Genomic DNA, 18961 nt, shown 5'->3' with positions numbered 1-18961 from the left:
ATAATTTTAAGTTTTATACCACTTTGGATTTCGGACTAAATGCGCGATCTTTTTTTATTTTACCAACACAACCGTATGCGTGAGAGAAATTGGACAGACTGGCGCCGTAACGCGTTACGTAACGAAGCGCTTTACTCTCCCATAAGAAGTTATCACTTAAAAAATATAAATATGCATTTCTCCTGATTTTGAAATTTTTACTTATTTAACACTTCCTTATTTAAAACTCTTATTACTTAAGTATTCGTTTGTTTTTGGCCATTGTGATGACAGAGCATACTGAGAATATAAAAAGTATGACAATCCTATAGTGTTTTGTTTATTGTTTGCTCGAACGAAAAGGCTTGTGTCGTACTAGATATTATGTTGACCAATCACAATTCAACAATTTCTATATCTTCTTATATTATGTACTCCTAGTCCCTTTAATAGTACATTAATGGTTGTAATTAGTGTATGTAATATATATTTTCAGATAGTAATAGAAGCTTGCAATTGCTTAGCCGAAATGGCCACTTACGATATAAAAACACTGGTCACAGTCCCGCCAGCGGATACAGAGCGGTTAGAATCATTATCAGCAAAGGAATATTTTACATACAAAACATTAGAAACACTGTCTAGCGAACTCTTTGATAAAGATCCGTCAGTGAATGGCAAAGTCGCAGTCGTTATTAACAGAATTTTGAGATATCGCGACGGAAAGTTGGCTTTAGGTGAGTACGTCTTGACTTGATTGAAAAAAATAGTAGGTTGTTGCTATACTGTTATAAAGAGGACAAAAAATTCAAAAACAATAGGAGCTACTTATAAAAATCTTTCACTATAAGAATCCCTGAATATTGTTTCCAAAAAAATTTAATTTAAACATTAATTTAAATTATTTTTTTTATTAAAAAGTAGGTTTACTATAAAAAAACTGTGTATTATTTATGTTGACATCGTGCTTTACTAGAATATTTTATAACGTAATATTCAAAATAATAATTAGATTAGATTTTTATTCGTTCTAATCCATCTTAATACAATGCAAAAAGGACATCAATTTTTACGAGTTACGTTTAGGCGTTGATTGTGTCTCGTTGCAAATATTTTTGGGCTACCCTGCAGTGAAACGTACATTGTTAGACTTATTTATATATTGACAGATATGGAGGGAATTAACAAGGAAATATTACAACCGCTCTCGCCCCTAAATAGCGAAATACACGCAGAGTATCAGATAGATGATAGAAAATTCGAGTCGTTTAATTCTCCTGATTTCTGGGTTCCAAAGCCAAGCGAGGATCACCTAAACTGGGTCGTAAGGATAACGACAAATCTATTATCATTGATTGCATCAGGAAATAATTGTGCTGGTGTCCTGGGCGCTGTTTGTGCTTTAAAGGTAATATTTTTGCGGTATTTACTAGGTTAAATCATGACGGCCTTCGGGCACAATTCATCAACATCGCGGCTGGAAGTCTATCACAGTCCGATTCACAAGGAATTTTGAATTGACTCCCGGTGTGATACGACCTCCAACTATTCAAAGTGAGAATATAATCCTCCCTCAAATGCCGGCAACGCACCTACTAAAAATGGGTGTCTATGGGTTGCGATGACTGCCCTTTTTGGGCGTCCCGTAGGCTCGTTTGCCCCCCTATTATATTAAAAAAAAAAAAAACTATCATTGTAGTCTCGATATCAAACATTTTTCGCTGCTAATTTTTCTTCATACATAATTAATGTAATGAACGTAAAATTTATCGAATACATAAAAAATAATCCAGTGGCGCTACATGAGTCGTGACGTCATCCGATTTTAATCCCTTTTATGTCATGGACAAGTAGTTAGGGTAGGTGATCAGACTGACCAGTCTGTAAGATGCCATCGATTTATTCACGATGCTTTCATTCACTGTATAGAGTGATTGTTAGGGCGCACCACATAGAAAGTCCATTGGTGCAGAAGATCAAACTTACATCACAGGGACGAGAATCTTACGCTAGAAAAACATTGCTTTATTCTAATACATAATTCATACATAGAAAACATAATGATTTATCCACACTTTAATTACTCCATTTTCATTTACACGTAACGCGATACGACAACTCAAAAATATATTAAACGAATAAATTAAGTAAAACAATAACACGTTTAATATAACCTTCACGTTTTCATCAATAATTAAAACTATTTGAATTCTCAATAACATTTACATTTTTAGCCAACATTATCAGCCAAAGTGATGCCATCTATCTTGGGTCTTCTATTTGATTGCGATGCGCGTTCGAAATCTGAAAAACTTATAAAAACACTGGGAGAACAATTAAATCAATTCTTCACTTACATTTGGAAGCTTACTTTTGATGATAAAATGGAGAACTCAGAAGATGGAACCTGCGCAGGAGTGTCAAGTAAACTCGATCACAACCACAAAATGATTATTCAGTACATACTTCAACTTATTGATTTTATCCGGCTGCAAGCGAAAAATTACCGGATCAAGTAGGTTTTGTCTTCTACAATGAATTCTAAGGCATAATTAATGAACTACCCACATATTTCATGTTAATAATAATAATTCCATTTTAAGTCCTTACTATAATAATTTTGTTAGTATTGTTTTTATACACTTAGCTTACGTTGGTTATTGTTATTTCCATTACTTGTTCTGCAGTATGTACCCTGGATCCTGGACTCCTGAACTTTCTGTTTGGACCTGTTCTTTGATTCGAGTTATTGTTGATAGAAATAAAATCAAAGGACTTAAAAACTACTTATGCAAGTATGGCATAAGTGCTTTTGAAACTATTAGATGGTCCAAGAAATGTTTCGGCTTGGAAGACTACACAATCCTGCTTCAAGTTCTAAAACTGGTGCTACCACGCTTTCATTTTCTTGTCTCAATTTAAGTATAACCAAGTTAATTGCGCACATAGATATGCCCTGGCTGTGTGGACCACAAGATAACGCTGCAGCCTGTCAATGTTTTATTCTTCCATACAGTGGCGTAACTATACCATCTGGGGACCGTAGCAAATCCTTTAGATGGGGCCCTATCAGTAAAAATCTTCACGTTGTAGTAGTCCCCACGCTAGTCCAATGCGTATTGGAAACTTCACATTCATCCATAGAACATAATATCTCTTGGGTCAGGGGCCCGTGGCATTTTGCCAGCCCTGCCACCCTATTGTTACGCCACTGCTTAATTGAGGGTTGAATTTATGGAGAGGCGATCGCTCAAACTATTAGGCCAACACTGCTCATCTGCTCTTTATTCTTTCCCACAATTGTGATAATTTTTACCTGTGGTATTTACAGAAAGTCCTTACCGCTGAATTACCTAAACTTGGACTATAAGAAGGTGGCCTGGGCGAGCGCTTTAGCAGATTTAAACCTCGTAGCTATATACTATGGGGAGTTGTGGGCTGCGGCACAAAATGGTGGTGTTCCCCCCTCCTCACCAGATGCCACTTCCAACTTAGATGGTGGTTCACATCTACAGCGGATTTTTAGAGGGGTAAGTCACCTTTTCTATGTATTCAATAAAATGGTAGCTAATACAGACCCAAGCTTCCACACTAAGGACATCCCTGTCGGTTAGGGAGCGTTCAAGTAGTACGTAACGAATTTGGTTACAGTACTGTACTTAGGTACAGAAAAACGTTTCGGCGCCTTTTACAGAGGGGGGGGGGGGGGGTAAATAATCTCCAAAAATTGCGTGACGTAATACTTGAACGCTCCCTTACCAGGCACTTCCGTTGTTCATAATATATACGTTTGGTGACTGGTCGTACTTGAATTCGTGTATGCAGTGATGTTAGTTAATTTATTTTTTATTATTAATTACTTAAGATGTCATGTGGAATGGTTGCAGCTCCTTACAAACATTGTGTAAAACAAAAAACTTGGCGATTAAAAAGAGTTTCGGAGAGTTTATTGCCAGTTCTTCTCTTCCGTTCTACGCCCTTGACTAGCAGTAAATGTAAAATTAGAAGCATTTAATTTATTATGCATTTATTTTTTTGACGTTCATAAGTGTACATTGTGTTACCGATATGAATTAATGAATTTGATTTATACGTAATACAAAATAGTTAATAACTAATGTATATAACAATTAATTGTTTTTATATAATGCACATACATTTTAGTGCTTCGTATCAATCGGCGAACCAGACGCTGTTGAAGGCTGTGGAACAGCCCACTTGACAAGTGAAGATGAGAAACGGAAGCATTTAATAAACACAGGGCAATTCACGGATTCCCTGCTATTGCATGACATAGCACTTTCGGGTTCGCTCGACCAAACGCTGCAGTACGGAGCGGTTACATCCCTTCATAAGGCTGGCATGCACCATTTAGCCTTACAGTATATTAAGTCATGTCCTGAAAGTGAACCACTCAATGATATCAAGTATGACTGCTTGTCGCTTCTCGGTAAGATTTTTTATTTTATTTGTGAAATATATATAAAAAAACTACACTTTGGTATGATATAATTTGTTTATATCGCTGGCCCCAGGGGAACAAAGTCAAATTGCAAAAAATCTGAAAAAATGTACAGAAGTCAAAAATGAGAAAACATTAACAGTCGTAATAGTTGTTACGACTTTGTACCCCTGGACAAGCGATACATTAATTTTTTATTTTGAAAATGTTAACAATTCTCAAATAATATACGATTTTAGTAGTTTTTTTTATAACATCGTTTATGGCATCATTGAACATTTCAATCTAGCCTAACTTGAGACTAAGTCATTTAAGTATGATGTTATTTACTAATAAAGGTATTTAATATAAGAAACAGTTCAATTACATTAATTACTGTTAAGGGGGAAGAAACTTTTTTTTTCTTACCATTGTGTAGCACTTTACGTACCCTAACACTAGGTACTATCAAAATTATATCTTCCAACTCTTTTTACGTTATAATATTTGACATGACTAAGTTATTAAATGAATGAAATTCTATAAAAACATTTTTTAGGTGACTGGAGTGACTTTGTCGATACGAGGGAATTGGAACAAAAGTCCAAATTGACGTTTAACACAAATTCTATAACCAAAAAGTTTCGATATGCATGTCTCAAAGACTGCCTAAATATCCAAACGAGCGAAGATTTCTATACAAAACTGGAACAGCCTCTAAATGGAGCTAAACTTGCCATTTCACGATTGTGTAGGAGGTTAAATATGGAGAATTCACAGTGCGTTTACAAGATTATGGCGTGCCTTCATCTGTTTAGGGATATAGAGAGTTATTTCGCAGTGAGATGTGGCAAGTTTCATATCAAGGTGTTGCTAGATATGTGGAAAATTGAGAAATTGCCCCCATACAAGGACTTTAAGCATTTGGAAAGTCTCATATCGCAACGGGGTTTAATACTTCAGCACGCGGCTGAGAACAATGGCTTATATTCGGAGAAGATAAATTCGCTGCAGTTGCAATACGCCGGTAAGGAATTCAAACATATTTGTGCCGGTACATGAATCAGCAATTGTGCCGTTGGAACTTCAAAAAACAAATGAAATTTGTCTCTCATTACTACGTTACGTTATTAAATTTTAGTACAGCAAATCATATAAATACATGACAAAAACCATCAAAAATACATGACAATTACAGTGAACATAAATTTTATACTTAATTTAATTACATTAAAAAAAATATAATCAAAATATCTTACTTCCAAAATAGTGAAGAACTTTTTTTTTGTTTTTATTCGCCTAATGCGGATTTGGTAGCAGATAGTTTTTTTTTTAATTTAATAGCAGGCAAACAGGCAGGAGGCTCATTTGATGTTAAGTGATAAGCCCATGGACACTCACATTGCCAGAAGGCTCGCAAGTGCGTTGCCGGCCTTTTAATTGGTACGCTCTTTTCATGAAGGACCCTAAGTCGAATTGATTCGGAAATACTTAAGTAGGCGGATGGTTCCACATAGTAATGGTGCGCGGGAAAAACTGTGGTTTACTAAATTAGATCTATTATAGTTGTTTCGGCTAGCAAAGCTATGACTAGGAAGGATTACGACTTGTCCATATATAATACTTTTTGCCATTTATTCATTTAAATTGTATCTTATCTTATCTGTAAAGTCGGTTTACTGACGATAGTTGAACGTGACAACGTCTTAAGAAAATACTGATGGAATGGTTGCATTTTTCAAAAGAAAATTTTAATTTTATTTGTTTGATAGATATTTTGTATGGATATATAGAGAAGGAGGTAAATGGAAATCACAATTGAATTGATCAAGTTACATTTATTTGTACGCATAAATACAATTATGTTAATTTTTTACCGAACGAACGCTGCCGAACGCGGAGGCCGATTGTGCATCTTTGTCGCTCGTTCCGCGCTCTCGCTTGCACTTCAAGCCTTAAATGGAACGCCTCAGAGCGAGGTAACGCCGCATGCGTCATGTTTTTTCGTGCGTGCAGCCGGCTCCATCGAATTATAAGACGTTGTGACGTCAAAAATTTGCGGATTTATTATTTACATTGTCTCTCACTATCCAGAATTTTTATTTCCTCTTTCCTTAAATCGCGTCAATAAAATAAAAATATAATCTGTATAATTCTTGATTTTAGAACTGGGTTTGTCAAATCAAAGAGTACAAATTGCACAGCGCATGGTAGCGATGGTAAAACGGTTTCAGCCATCGAAGGAAGTGACTCTGTTAGAGAGTAAAGTCTCGTGGGATAAAGGACACAAGGACATCGCTCTGTCCTTATTACACGATAACATTGTCGATGAGACAGATAATCCCAAGTTAGCTGCTATGTCGTTAAGGTAATTTCAGGGCAACAGTTTTTGAATTCTTATTAATTTTAATATTGTTTATTTTCGTTTAGGTATTTTTATTTTCTCTTCTGTTTCTTGTTTGTAAATAAAATAAGGCTCATATAATTTTTGGTACGTACATACTCATAGTACGTTGAACCGAACAAGAAATGGTGAAAGGCCAGTCTCAGATATATTTTCTTGATTTACTTCGAAGAAGTCTACTAGTTACACTTCTAAGGGCGAAAGGCGAGGAAAAATTCAGTTATTTACCGAGACTTCTAAACAGAGCCGCATTTAGTTTATATAAGTGAATTTTTGCGTTCAGAATATTGAATCTTTTTCTGTCTGCGATATTTTAGCTTAAAAGGAATTACACTTTTATATTCATAAATCAGATGTTATGTTAGTAAGCCGAAGAGTTTGTTTTAATGCGCCTATCTCACGAACTACTGATTCGAATTTAAAAATGATTTTATGTTAGATGACAGCTAGTATTCAGTAACCTTCATATATTTAAATTTTGTGATCATTTTATATTATCTATTATAAACAATTGACGGTGTATGGTATGAACTCCTCCGAAATGGCTCGACGGATTTTCGTGAAATTTTATGTGCATTATCGGTTAGGTCTGCGAATCGAACAACATCTATTTTTCACCCCCCTAAATGTTATATGTAATTTTAAACACCCCTTAATTTTGTAGACAATTTTTTTTTGTTTTTATTTTTTATGCACATACAACCCTTAATTTTCACCCAAATAATTAATTTTATTGAACTAAAAACTAATTTCCTAGAAATAATATATATTACAAAACAATTACCGGGTCAGCTAGTTTATTATAAATAAAAGTAATTAAAATTATCCATGCTATAACGAGGAATAAAATTGTAGCGCGATCTTCGTAAAAATCATTCAGAAATCAATTAATCTACACCTATAATCATAAAAAAAACACTCTCCCGTCTCTGTTCATCACAGCGTATACACAATTTGACATAGAGAGACAAAATACTTTACTTAAAGAAGTTGAACTAGCTATGTTGTATGTATATATAAGCCATTAAAAAGCAACATACAAATAAATGGATAATTTCCAGACAATACGGTTTATGGATGGCCGAGTGTAAGCGAGAAAATGCAAGAGATATAATCAATCACTACTTAGAAAAAAGCCTTGAGGTACTCAAAGATTACGATGATTTGGACACGAGAAACAAAGTGTACTATGATATAGCACAGTTCGCCGATGCAGAGTACAAACTTGTAAGTTTTGTATGAATAATTTAAGTTATACTTTGATTTTTAATTCCTTAGAATTCTGACAGCTGTCATTTTTCGACATGTCAGAGATTACAAACCTTTTTGGCCGGGCACATTTTTCAATTACATTACGAGTCTATACATACATTTTATTTGTTAGTGAATGTATCCATATTATTAAGTGCGGTGCTCAACATTAAAAGTGGTTTTACGGGGACTGATGATTACGTCCGTTTTCATCACAAACAGTAAAAAACGTACAAGTAAAGAACATTTTATTATTTTAAAAGGTTCACTAAACGTTAAGGGTGGTTAGCCATTAAATTTTTATTTTTTAATCAATTTTTTTTTATGATACTGCATACAAAATAAACAAACCCTATTTTTTATTATAGTAGATGGTTATTTTTATTGAACGAATTAAAAAGGTTTCCTACACATAATATACTTACATGGCAAAACAACGTTTGCCGGGTCAGCTAGTATGTTTATAATAATGTTACATATTCTTAACTTATAAAAATGTTATTGATGTACCGTTAAAGGTGGTGACATACATGAATTCCTCCACATTTGAGAATAAAGTCAAATGTATGGAGAGTATGAAGGGAACAGCTGCTAGTTTGAGGTCTTCTCAACAAACGCTGACGAGGTATAACCCGAAACTGACGTTTAACCGTAATTAATTTTCCTATATTTTGTTGTAATGTTATTATTATGGCAGAGACGAAAAGAAAGCGTTGATAGCAAACAACGCATTTCGGCAGATGGACGAAGCTGAGATCGCGAATACGAGAGCGGAGAAAGAAACTTTTTTGGAGCTAGCAATGAGGTATGCCACATTGTATTACAAATAAAACATTTATTCCGGGGGCCTCATAGCCTAGCGGTCTTATTATGTGGCAGCTAGGTGAGGGGTACCGGGTTCGATTCCCGGTTTGAGGGCAAGTTTTAATTTAATTTAAATTTGTTCTCGGCCTTTGGGAGGGTTGTGCAGTACCGGGCGAGTGCCTAAACCGTACATGGAGGACACGGTCTAATTTCTAAGACAAGCGCGAATTATAAAAATCTTATACTTGATGCACAAACCGTGCCAGAGCCATAAAAAAAAAACATTTATTTATGGCTCTGGCATATGTTATGTTAACATATAAACAGTAAAATTTAGCTGTTCTTTTAAAAGGGAGATGCGTTCAGCTATTGCTCCATCATATCCAAATAGCGATGAACGGGCGCTGGTGTACAGCTAGGCGCAATGTTAGAACCAGTTAGTTACAATGAAAATTAAGAAAGAGCATAAAAAGTACCCTTAGTAGGTAGACAGAAAAATATACGTTTCAGTAGTAAAACAGTACATCCTTTTTTACTCTATATCTTTTAGCTGCTCTTGTATCTCTTTTCTAGTAAGTATTTTGGATAATCCTTTTTATATATATTGGACACCAAAACCTCATCTTCAACACTTCTGAACAGTTTTATAAAGTCTTGCTAACCTTGTTACTTACGTATATATGAATCTGAAAAAATAATTATTATGACATAGCATGACTAGACGGATACAGCTTTCAAATGTTAAAGAAAAATAATTTCAAATTTTAGGCCAAAATATGTTTAAGTATAAATATACTTATTTATTTACACTTCGTTGCAAATAAAAAAAACAATACATAAAAATTAAATTATAAGGGATGCAACGGGCGGCCTTATCGCTAATAAGCGATCTCTTCCAGGCAACCCTAGTAAAGAGAAAAACTAAAAAAAACTTAGGAAATCCTATACAGACTATAATTACTATTTTTCCACAGATTCTATTTATTGTCACTCAAACAGAGTGACGATAATAACCTCTCAATATTTCGAGTTATATCGCTATGGTTTGAGAACAATTTGGTGAATTTGAGCGGTTTAGGCGAAGCCCTTAAAGCGGTTCCATCATGGAAGTTCATAACTGTGTTACCACAGATCGCACCACGCCTTTCCTCTGATGACACATCCTTTGTTCACCTAAAGGAAATATTAAGTAAGCATATTTTTATTAATAATTAGCTTAATTGGTTAATAACAATTATTATTAATTTTAAATGAATTTGTTCTTGACCTTCAGCACCTTTACATCTTCATAGTAAAATGTTTATCATAACATAGGTTAGGATTTTTTTATTTTGTTTTGTTAGGATTTTATATTACAACTATCGTTATTAATAAACCTCCATTAGTTAACACATTCAAGTTCATTTAACTGAGCGTAATACCAACAACATATCTAATAGCATTTTGATTTATTTATTTTATTGTTAAAACCAACAAAAAATTTAGAAATTTCATTTGTTGTTGTTGTTAGAATTTTCTTGGGCCGCTTCTGACAATTAACTTAAATTTAAGGAATCATTTTGGCTTCGATGTTAAGTAGTGTAATGCAAGTGCGAGGATATAATGTAATGCAAACGCCTAATGCGTGTCGTCTAATTCTCCGTTCATTCACCTGAGGTCACTGACTCCACCATACGCCGCACTTCTTACTTACCGTAGTAGCCTTACACTTTTTTTAGAATAATCTATGCTTTCTTCGGCTTCTTATCAATATTTTTGATCCTTCGAGCCGGATCTGATCTACTGTATCTGTTACTTTATAGGTTCTTTAAATATTAAACATTTTAATGTTATATATGTTTATTTACAGTTCGCTGTGCAAAAGAACACCCGCATCATACATTACCCATCCTCTTCAATCTAAAGAATTCAGACAAGGACAAAAACCATAGAAAGGACCAATCTCAGTTATTCCGAAGTCCTCCAGAGCCAAGGGTTATAGCTGCTGGAGAATTAATATCAGAATTGGAGAGGATGGATCCTAAAATGGCGATTTTAATAAAAGAAATGGATACATTATATGATGGTATGTATGAAAATCTATGTAACTCGAGTGAGTTCAATTATAATTAAAACCCGTAGTTCCTGAGATCAATTCCTAAATATAAATCACGTTGACTGACAAACTTAAAAGAAAATATTTATTCCTCTTTTACTAAATTTTTCATACACCGTTTCTATTGATGGTTAATTTTTTTAGTATTTTTTCGCGATTGGTTATAGAGTTTAACTTTTACAAAGAATTTGCCACGGGCCCCAAGTAGTATAGTTACGCCACAGCTCTGAGGCCAAGATCCGTTTCGGGTGGTAACGCCACTCGATTCACAAAAAGAAAAAATCTAATCTTTAATATTTATAAGTGTACCTTACACATAGAAAGCTGTTTTTGCAATAACAAAAGTCCGCCAGGGTTAAAACACACGCAATGAAATGGGTACAGAAAAACGTTACGGCGCGTTACATGGGGGGGGGGGTCAAGAATCTTCAAAAATTGAGTGACGTAATACTTTAACGCCCCCTTAGTAATTTGACATGTTTAATGCTCCATTTATTTTCTCAATAACATCAAGGATTTCTTTGTATGGAATGTATTAGAAACGTTTCCCGCAATATCGATTCGCCTGCTAACACGTGACATAATCAATATTTTTTTCTAGCTATAATAAGCTTCGCATACTTCACATCTCCATTCAAGGATATAGGCAAACAATTTTCATTACCAAAGGAAGAGGCTATTTCTCGTCTCTGTGACTTGAATAGTATTCCCGTCCCGACAGATACGATTGCCATTAAACGGAATTGCGATTACTCCAACTTGAGTAGTGAGTATTAGATATTGTTTGGTAATTTTACTTCATACCTAACTTATTTTATTTATTTATTTATTTACTCAACGGTATTCCTACAGCTACTTACTGAACAATATTCAAACTATTACACTGTACACAAAAGCCAAAAACGGAATACACATTTAAACATACACAAAGCACAGTTTCACCTATACAAATAATATATATATGTATTTATATTAATTCTAAGTTCTAAGATTCATTGTTCATCATAATATATATTTTGATTTCAAAAAGGTTTTGATTGTGTTTTTTGGAATTGGATAATATTTTATTGTGATATTTAGGTTTTAAAACGCGTGTTTTAATTTTCACATGCTTGTCTACAAATTTCTCGGAATATTTTTTTATAAGGTATGTTCCAACTTCGGTCAGGCCAAGTTTCATCAAAATCGGTTTAGTAGTTTTTGAGATATTGGTATCGGCGCATTTCTAGAGGACAAGTATAATATAATTGGTAAATAATGTTGTCATGTAAATTTCTCAGAAACGGATATTATAAGTATATTACTTGGATCAAACCAAATTTCATCCAAATCGGTTTAGTAGTTTTTGCCATATAGGTATCGATGTATTTCTAGATGACAAGCGTAATATAATTGGTAAATAATGTTGACACGTATTTGAAGTTGGTTTAAATTATTTTTGACAAATACAAAGCTGGAAACAAAACAGTAATAGTAAATTTCATTCTAGGTTTTTCTGGTTTTGACAACTATTTTGAAATGGTGGGTGGAATAAATTACCCCAAGAAAGTTAACTGTCGAAGCTCGGATGGGAAGAAAAGAATTCTATTAATAAAGGTAATTCATGAGAATCTCTTGAAAATAAAACCTTAGTGGATCAGATATGCTAACAGCTTTATATTTCAGGGCGAAGATGATATGCGACAAGACGCGGTGATGCAACAAGTGTTCTCGATTGTCAATACACTGCTTGAAAAGAATCCAATTACATATCATAATAAATTACTCATTCGTACTTATAAGGTATGTATGGCTTTGTGGGGAATCGGTAGACATTTTTATAATTAACTAGTAGACTCGGCCAAGCGTTGCTGTGGCTAAGATTTTTGTTATATTACATAGTAGTAAACTATTCAAGAGAAGGGGCAGGAGAACACCAATCCACCATGCTTTTTTGGTGGTTATGCCATTAAATTGTAGCTTATGTGAAACGTTGGTAATTATTTTGATAAGGATCAATACCTAGGTACGAATAAAGAGCCTTTTCTAGCGATGGTATTTTAATAAAAAAAAAATAATAAAAGGACGCTTATTGTGACGTAAATATAAAAGATAGAGCCATGCTGTCATGTTATATAGATAGTGATGTGTCCTAAAAAATTGTAATACATCATTTTGTTCTATCATTAATAGTTTTCGCAGCGCACGCGATAAGTATGACGTTCATAAGTGTACATTGTATTACCTAAATGAATTAGAATTTAAATTATTCAAATACACAATTTTATTTACATACTAGCTGCCATCGTGAACGCGTTTCGCCTAAATATGATTTTATACTTTGCCTAAATTTTTAGTACTTACTATTTCTAGCTAGCTAGCAAGTTACATACCTCCGGAATAAAATTTTGGGATTAATTTGTATATGTAGACTTACTATATAGATATATATAAGAATATATTTATATGTCGGAGAAAGATTTTCATTTAAATTTTTTAAGATACTAAAATTAGTTTAATGAGTACTTACTAGTTAAAAAAAAATCTGAATCTGTTTCATGATCATTTTTAAAATAGGCAAGTATGTGATCAGCCTCCAGTGCCTGACACACGCCGTCGACTTTTTTGGGTCTAAGACATGTCGATTTCCTCACGATGTTTACCTTCACCGTTCGAGCAAATGTTAAATGCGCACATAGACAGAAAGTCCATTGGTGCACAGCCGGGGAACGAACCTACGACCTCAGGTATGAGAGTCGCACAACACAACAACACTGCTCACTTACTAGCTAACTGACCCCAAAACTCAACCCAACCCACTAATATTAGTGTAGATTTTTATTGTTTTTTTTGACGTGCTAACTTTCAGGTAGTTGCGCTGTCCCGTCGTTCTGGTGTATTGGAGTGGTGTGCGGGCACTGTGCCGCTCGGTACGTACTTGACGAACGCGCATGTACGTCACCGCCCACAGGTAAAATTATTTTTAAAACTAACGGTTTTTAGTGGTATTTATATAGGTGCCCCGACTAGCTGTAATTACTATGAGTCTAGTATTTTAGGTCTATATTCTAATTCGTATTTTTTTTAAATCACAACCTTGTCTTGAGCGCTGTCAAATATGTCAAACTTCATACAGAATTTGATGCTCTTGAAATAAGATTAAGGTTCCATTGACGGATCTTAGTCTTGATACTGTAAACTTCAATACAATTGTCATTAATACCATCTTGCACATACAAGAATTAAATGAATTTTGTCTTTATCCTTCTCATGTTATATAAAATAAATAAACGCGACAAAACATAAATCTATAAATGGAGGATATTATTATTTTATAGTTAGTACGCTTACTAGGAGGATTCGTACATAACTAAATTGTTGTTTGTAGGATATATCACCGAATATCGCTAGAGGCAAGATAAAAGAGTCCCAAGAAAGGAAACTCTCAAACAAACAGAAGTTGGCGGTTTTTAACGAAATATTGCGAGTGTTTAAACCAGTTTTTCACTATTTCTTTACTGAACATTATCTCGACCCTGTTACTTGGTACGAACGAAGGCTGGCTTATACCAGGAGGTATGGGATTTACTTTTTTCACGTACTCTTTTTTTTTTTTTTACTGGCCATTTCATTTGGAGTAAAAGACGGTGCTAGTACGTTTTATATATTTTTACTTAATTATGGACATGACTACGACTGACTGCTTGAAAAGTTATTTACAACAAGGATATTTTGGTGTTTCACATATCATATTCATAAAAAAACGGTATAATCTCACCGTTTTAACTAAATTCTCATGTCTCTTTCCCTCGTGGTGTAAACACAATGTGACAGAAAGAAACGAAAGAGAGCTTTAAAAGAGTACAATAATTCAGATTTTTATAAATAAGTCGATACTAAAAATGTATAATGAAGAAATAAATAATAAACACTTTTATTTAGCTAAATTATTTTTCAAACAGCTTTTTACTTCTTGTTTTCTGTGAAAATTTAAGAAGAACTTTAGGCCTTAGTTATTTTGTTTATGAAGAATAAACAAATTAACTCAGCAAGTAATTCTAAAAGTTTTTATTTTGGTAACTGTTTATTAATATTTTAATTACAAATTAACCTTTAAATATTACTATAAAGAGTGTGACCGCGATTATAAAACTATATAGATAAGCAAACATTTAATAAATAATTATTTCAGTGTGGCAACATCGTCAATGGTCGGATACATACTTGGTTTAGGGGATCGCCATGTGCAAAACATATTAATTGATAAGACAACTGCTGAAGTTATTCATATAGATTTTGGTAAGATCTGCATATTATTTCCGTCATGTTTATACGATTACCTGGAGTGTCAAAGAAGAGTAACAAAGAGACTTGTAACTGGACTAGGGTTTTAATATATAATTTATATTGCTACAAAATAGCTTTTGTAAGTTACAGAATCTGTGTAAAAACACGGTTATTCATAAAAAAAATTAACTAACTGTGACTCACGTAAATTCTAAATACTTTTACTTATTCCAGCATAAGGGGGCGTCCATAAATTATTTTCTGGCCTTTACCGTTTTCCTAAATTTTTTTTCAATCAGAAAAAAAATTGCGAGATATTTGCCGAGACACCCCCCCCCCCCCCCCCCCGCCCCTCTCCAACGTAAGATTAAATGAGATTTAACTCGACCCCCTCCCCCCTTAAACTCCTCACGTAATTTATGGACGCCCCCTAAATATCGTATTTCTGCTGTAATAAGTAAAAGTGACAATTTCTCCTAATATATTGTAAATGGTCGGTGCGAATCAATGTATAAATGTTTAATTGTAAAAAATTATAAAAATTTATCAGAATAAATTACCTTAATCATTGATATACAAAAAACCCAAGATGCACAGTCTCGAATAAAAGTAACGCTCGAAAGTGTCCCGAAACACTATTTCTGTCCCTTTCTATAACAGTATGTCTATAACAGTATATGTTACAAGCATATATTATTGCAAAATCAACCTTACGCGAATTGCTTAAAGTTGTTATTACAACGCAGTGTATACGTACTTAGAGCAATAAAATTTTACGACCGACCGTAGTTTTTTGAGGACGTTTTTTTGACGTTGAGTGTGCATCTTGGGTTTTTTGTATATCAATGACCTTAATGTTAAATTACTCAATCAAATTAAAAAAAAATTGTATTATTTTCCTAGTGAAGAAGTTACAGCTTTGACAAGCTTAAAGTTAAGATTTTTGATAAAAAATAAGTGCCACATCTGTCTAGAGTAATACGATTTTATCGTTTTATGTTCCGTGCAGGGATCGCTTTCGACCAAGGCAAAACTTTACTTACTCCGGAGACAGTACCTTTCCGTTTAACTCAAGACATCATCGCTGGCTTTGGTTGTAGCGGTGTTGAAGGAATATTTCGAAGGTACACACGTCTTAGCTTATTATATTTTGCATCTCCCTTGACAATTTTATATCGACCGAATTGTTGTTAACTAAAATGATTAATACGTTTGAATTACCTTCATAGCTATAAATAAGTTCATCTATTCTAGTTTACTAAGTCTTAATATTATCCCATAGTTAAACACACAAATAGCTCTCTTTAGAGCTCTCATATTTTCGAGATATATTTTTGTAGATGCTGTGAGAAAACACTGCAATTGCTCCGAGATAACCAGGAGACGTTACTGACGATACTGGAAGTTCTCTTATGTGATCCCTTATATCTCTGGATTGTGCCCAATACTTCTAAAAATCCCAGTAAGTAATATGTTACAGACAATTTTGTGATAAATCCTAAGTCTAATTGTGCTCTTGCCAGCACATCTTCGTTGTGTACCCTCGATTTGGGAACTGGAAATGTAAATTTAGAGATATTTGATTACCTTCATACATGTACAAAAAACTAAATAAATATATTTTTAGTTCCAAATTTACTTTTATAGACGAGTCACGTGCTGAGACAGCGTCAGGAGGACTAGCAGAGCGGGCCTTGTTGGCCGTTCGTAGTAAGTTAAATGGAGCGGAGAGCGGAGCGGGCGGCGTTTCGGTACGAGGGCAGGTCGCCGCGCTTCTGCATCGCGCCACAGACCGGGCTAATCTCTGCCGGCTGTTTCATGGATGGCAACCCTACCTGTGATATCTAACTACGAGTTATTATAAGAATTTTAAGTTGTTGATTTTGATAACGTGTAATAAATTGATACAATAAAGCTTTTGATGTTATTTATAATCCGTCTATTAAATAAAGCAATTGAAAATAATATTAAAGGACTATGCGTAATGACAGTATTGCCAGATTATATAATTATGTAGATACAAATTTAACAATTAGTTAAACAAAACGAATACATAGTTAAGTTTAAACGGAAATTTATCTTGATAAAATTGCAACGGATGTAATAATACTTATGAAGCGTGGTGCATGTTATTTAGTAATTGAACCAAATTAATAATTTAAGTTTCAAAATTTGACATCCATATTATAAACGTTTAACACAAAGTAGGTTTCATACCTAGTACTGATAATTTATGTCCATATTACTTTTAAACTTCTTTCCAAGGCACATACATCTTAATGATAATAATATATTTAAAATACATATATTATGTCTGAAGTTGACATTCTCTCGGACACAGCAGTGAGGTGATGTTTGACATTTGACAATTGTATTCAAATTTCAAAGATTAAGAAACTTCAAAAAATATTTTGTAAATAAGTTTTGTTTTTGATTATGTATCTTGTGAGTTGATAATAAAAATAATAATACATAGTTAAAATACGAGTTATAAGATCTGTACCAAAAGATCTAATTACTCCGTAACGTCACTTGATATTTAAATAATTTCTACTTCTGCAAAGACGATACTAAAATGCCGCACAGTCATTGCCATGGAGAGCATGACCACGACCATAGTAATCCGGCAGAGCTAGGTTTGCAGTATAATCTCTATGCTAAGATTGATAAGGATAACTTGCAGTGCCTAAATGAAACCATTGATGGATCTGGAAAAACAGTTTTCAAACCATGGGAAAATAGACTGGATAGAAACGAGGTATATTTTTAACCAAATGCTTCATATAGACAAAAGCTGGCTATTTATCTGTGACTGTGAGCAAACCAGAAGTTGGTTTGCTCTCTTATAAATAGTAAATTACTATAACCTTACTCACAAAGTACTATAGCTGTAATTAACTACGTGATCTGTAAGTTTTTATCTTTTTTAAGAAAAGAAGCCATAACACGATTTCTCATGATAAAATATAATATTGTTATTGGTCTAAAAGTCCCTTAAGTTTTGTGATCTTTACAGTTTGTTGAAAGTGATGCAGATGAGGAATTACTATTTAACATACCATTCACTGGGAATATTAAATTAAAAGGTATTATCATTGCCTCAGAGGACACAGACACCCATCCCTCAAAGTTAAGACTGTGAGTAAATGTACTAAGAATTTGTAATTAATGTATGTAATGGGTATATATACTTTGAGATATAATCATTTGTGATATTTGTTAAGGTACAAGAATAAACCTAACATGACTTTCGATAATGTTTCAATGGAGCCCGATCAAGAAATAGAATTACATAAGGACAGTGAAGGAATACTTGAATATGCACCAAAGTATGTGTGTATAATATATTGATTCATTTTTTTATTCAATAAGTATTGCCTTTTCAACTTTTTTTTATTTTCACAGAATAGTCACATTTTCATCAGTATCACATTTAACTATGCATTTCCCCACAAATTTTGGTGCAGAGACTACTAAAATTTACTATATTGGACTCAAAGGAGAATGGGCGCCAGGTCATAATCATGGAGTCACCATTTGCACCTATGAGGCGAGGCCTAATCTAGATGATCATAAACTGAAACACTTAGATTCAGTCGCTAAGGATATTCAATAATACAAAGTATCATTTGGACTGATTGAAGCCTATAAAAGATTAGAGGACAGAAATACAATTCACGTCATGTGAATAAAGAATTTATAATTTATTAGACAGTGTTTT

General features: G+C 33.8%; 2 protein-coding genes across 2 annotated transcripts in view; both read left to right on the top strand.

Moving 5' to 3' along the window:
* LOC125056551 (serine-protein kinase ATM) overlaps nt 1-17154 on the top strand; it is a 33112-nt gene extending 15958 nt beyond the window's left edge. The window contains exons 15-35 of the mRNA XM_047659701.1: nt 476-716; nt 1149-1387; nt 2214-2494; nt 3311-3509; nt 4144-4429; nt 4980-5447; nt 6587-6788; nt 7886-8051; nt 8594-8700; nt 8773-8880; nt 9854-10068; nt 10729-10944; nt 11576-11740; nt 12464-12570; nt 12640-12756; nt 13823-13924; nt 14342-14529; nt 15146-15252; nt 16250-16364; nt 16581-16702; nt 16888-17154. Coding sequence (XP_047515657.1) covers nt 476-716; nt 1149-1387; nt 2214-2494; nt 3311-3509; nt 4144-4429; nt 4980-5447; nt 6587-6788; nt 7886-8051; nt 8594-8700; nt 8773-8880; nt 9854-10068; nt 10729-10944; nt 11576-11740; nt 12464-12570; nt 12640-12756; nt 13823-13924; nt 14342-14529; nt 15146-15252; nt 16250-16364; nt 16581-16702; nt 16888-17081 — 3945 coding nt within the window. The 3' untranslated portion in view covers nt 17082-17154. The remainder of the gene's footprint in view (nt 1-475; nt 717-1148; nt 1388-2213; nt 2495-3310; nt 3510-4143; nt 4430-4979; nt 5448-6586; nt 6789-7885; nt 8052-8593; nt 8701-8772; nt 8881-9853; nt 10069-10728; nt 10945-11575; nt 11741-12463; nt 12571-12639; nt 12757-13822; nt 13925-14341; nt 14530-15145; nt 15253-16249; nt 16365-16580; nt 16703-16887) is intronic.
* A 470-nt stretch (nt 17155-17624) lies between these two features.
* Nucleotides 17625-18950, top strand: LOC125056851 (PITH domain-containing protein GA19395). The gene is made up of 4 exons (XM_047660164.1): nt 17625-17998; nt 18257-18378; nt 18465-18569; nt 18646-18950. Exons 1-4 carry the CDS (start codon nt 17816-17818, stop codon nt 18854-18856), a joined length of 621 nt encoding a protein of 206 aa, XP_047516120.1. The 5' UTR covers nt 17625-17815; the 3' UTR covers nt 18857-18950.
* Nucleotides 18951-18961: the final 11 nt, after the last annotated feature.

This window comes from Pieris napi, chromosome 15, assembly GCF_905475465.1.
Source record: "Pieris napi chromosome 15, ilPieNapi1.2, whole genome shotgun sequence".
Taxonomy (NCBI): Eukaryota; Metazoa; Arthropoda; class Insecta; order Lepidoptera; family Pieridae; genus Pieris; species Pieris napi.
Note: the sequence above shows the minus strand (reverse complement) of the source record. Positions and strands in the feature narration are given on the sequence as shown.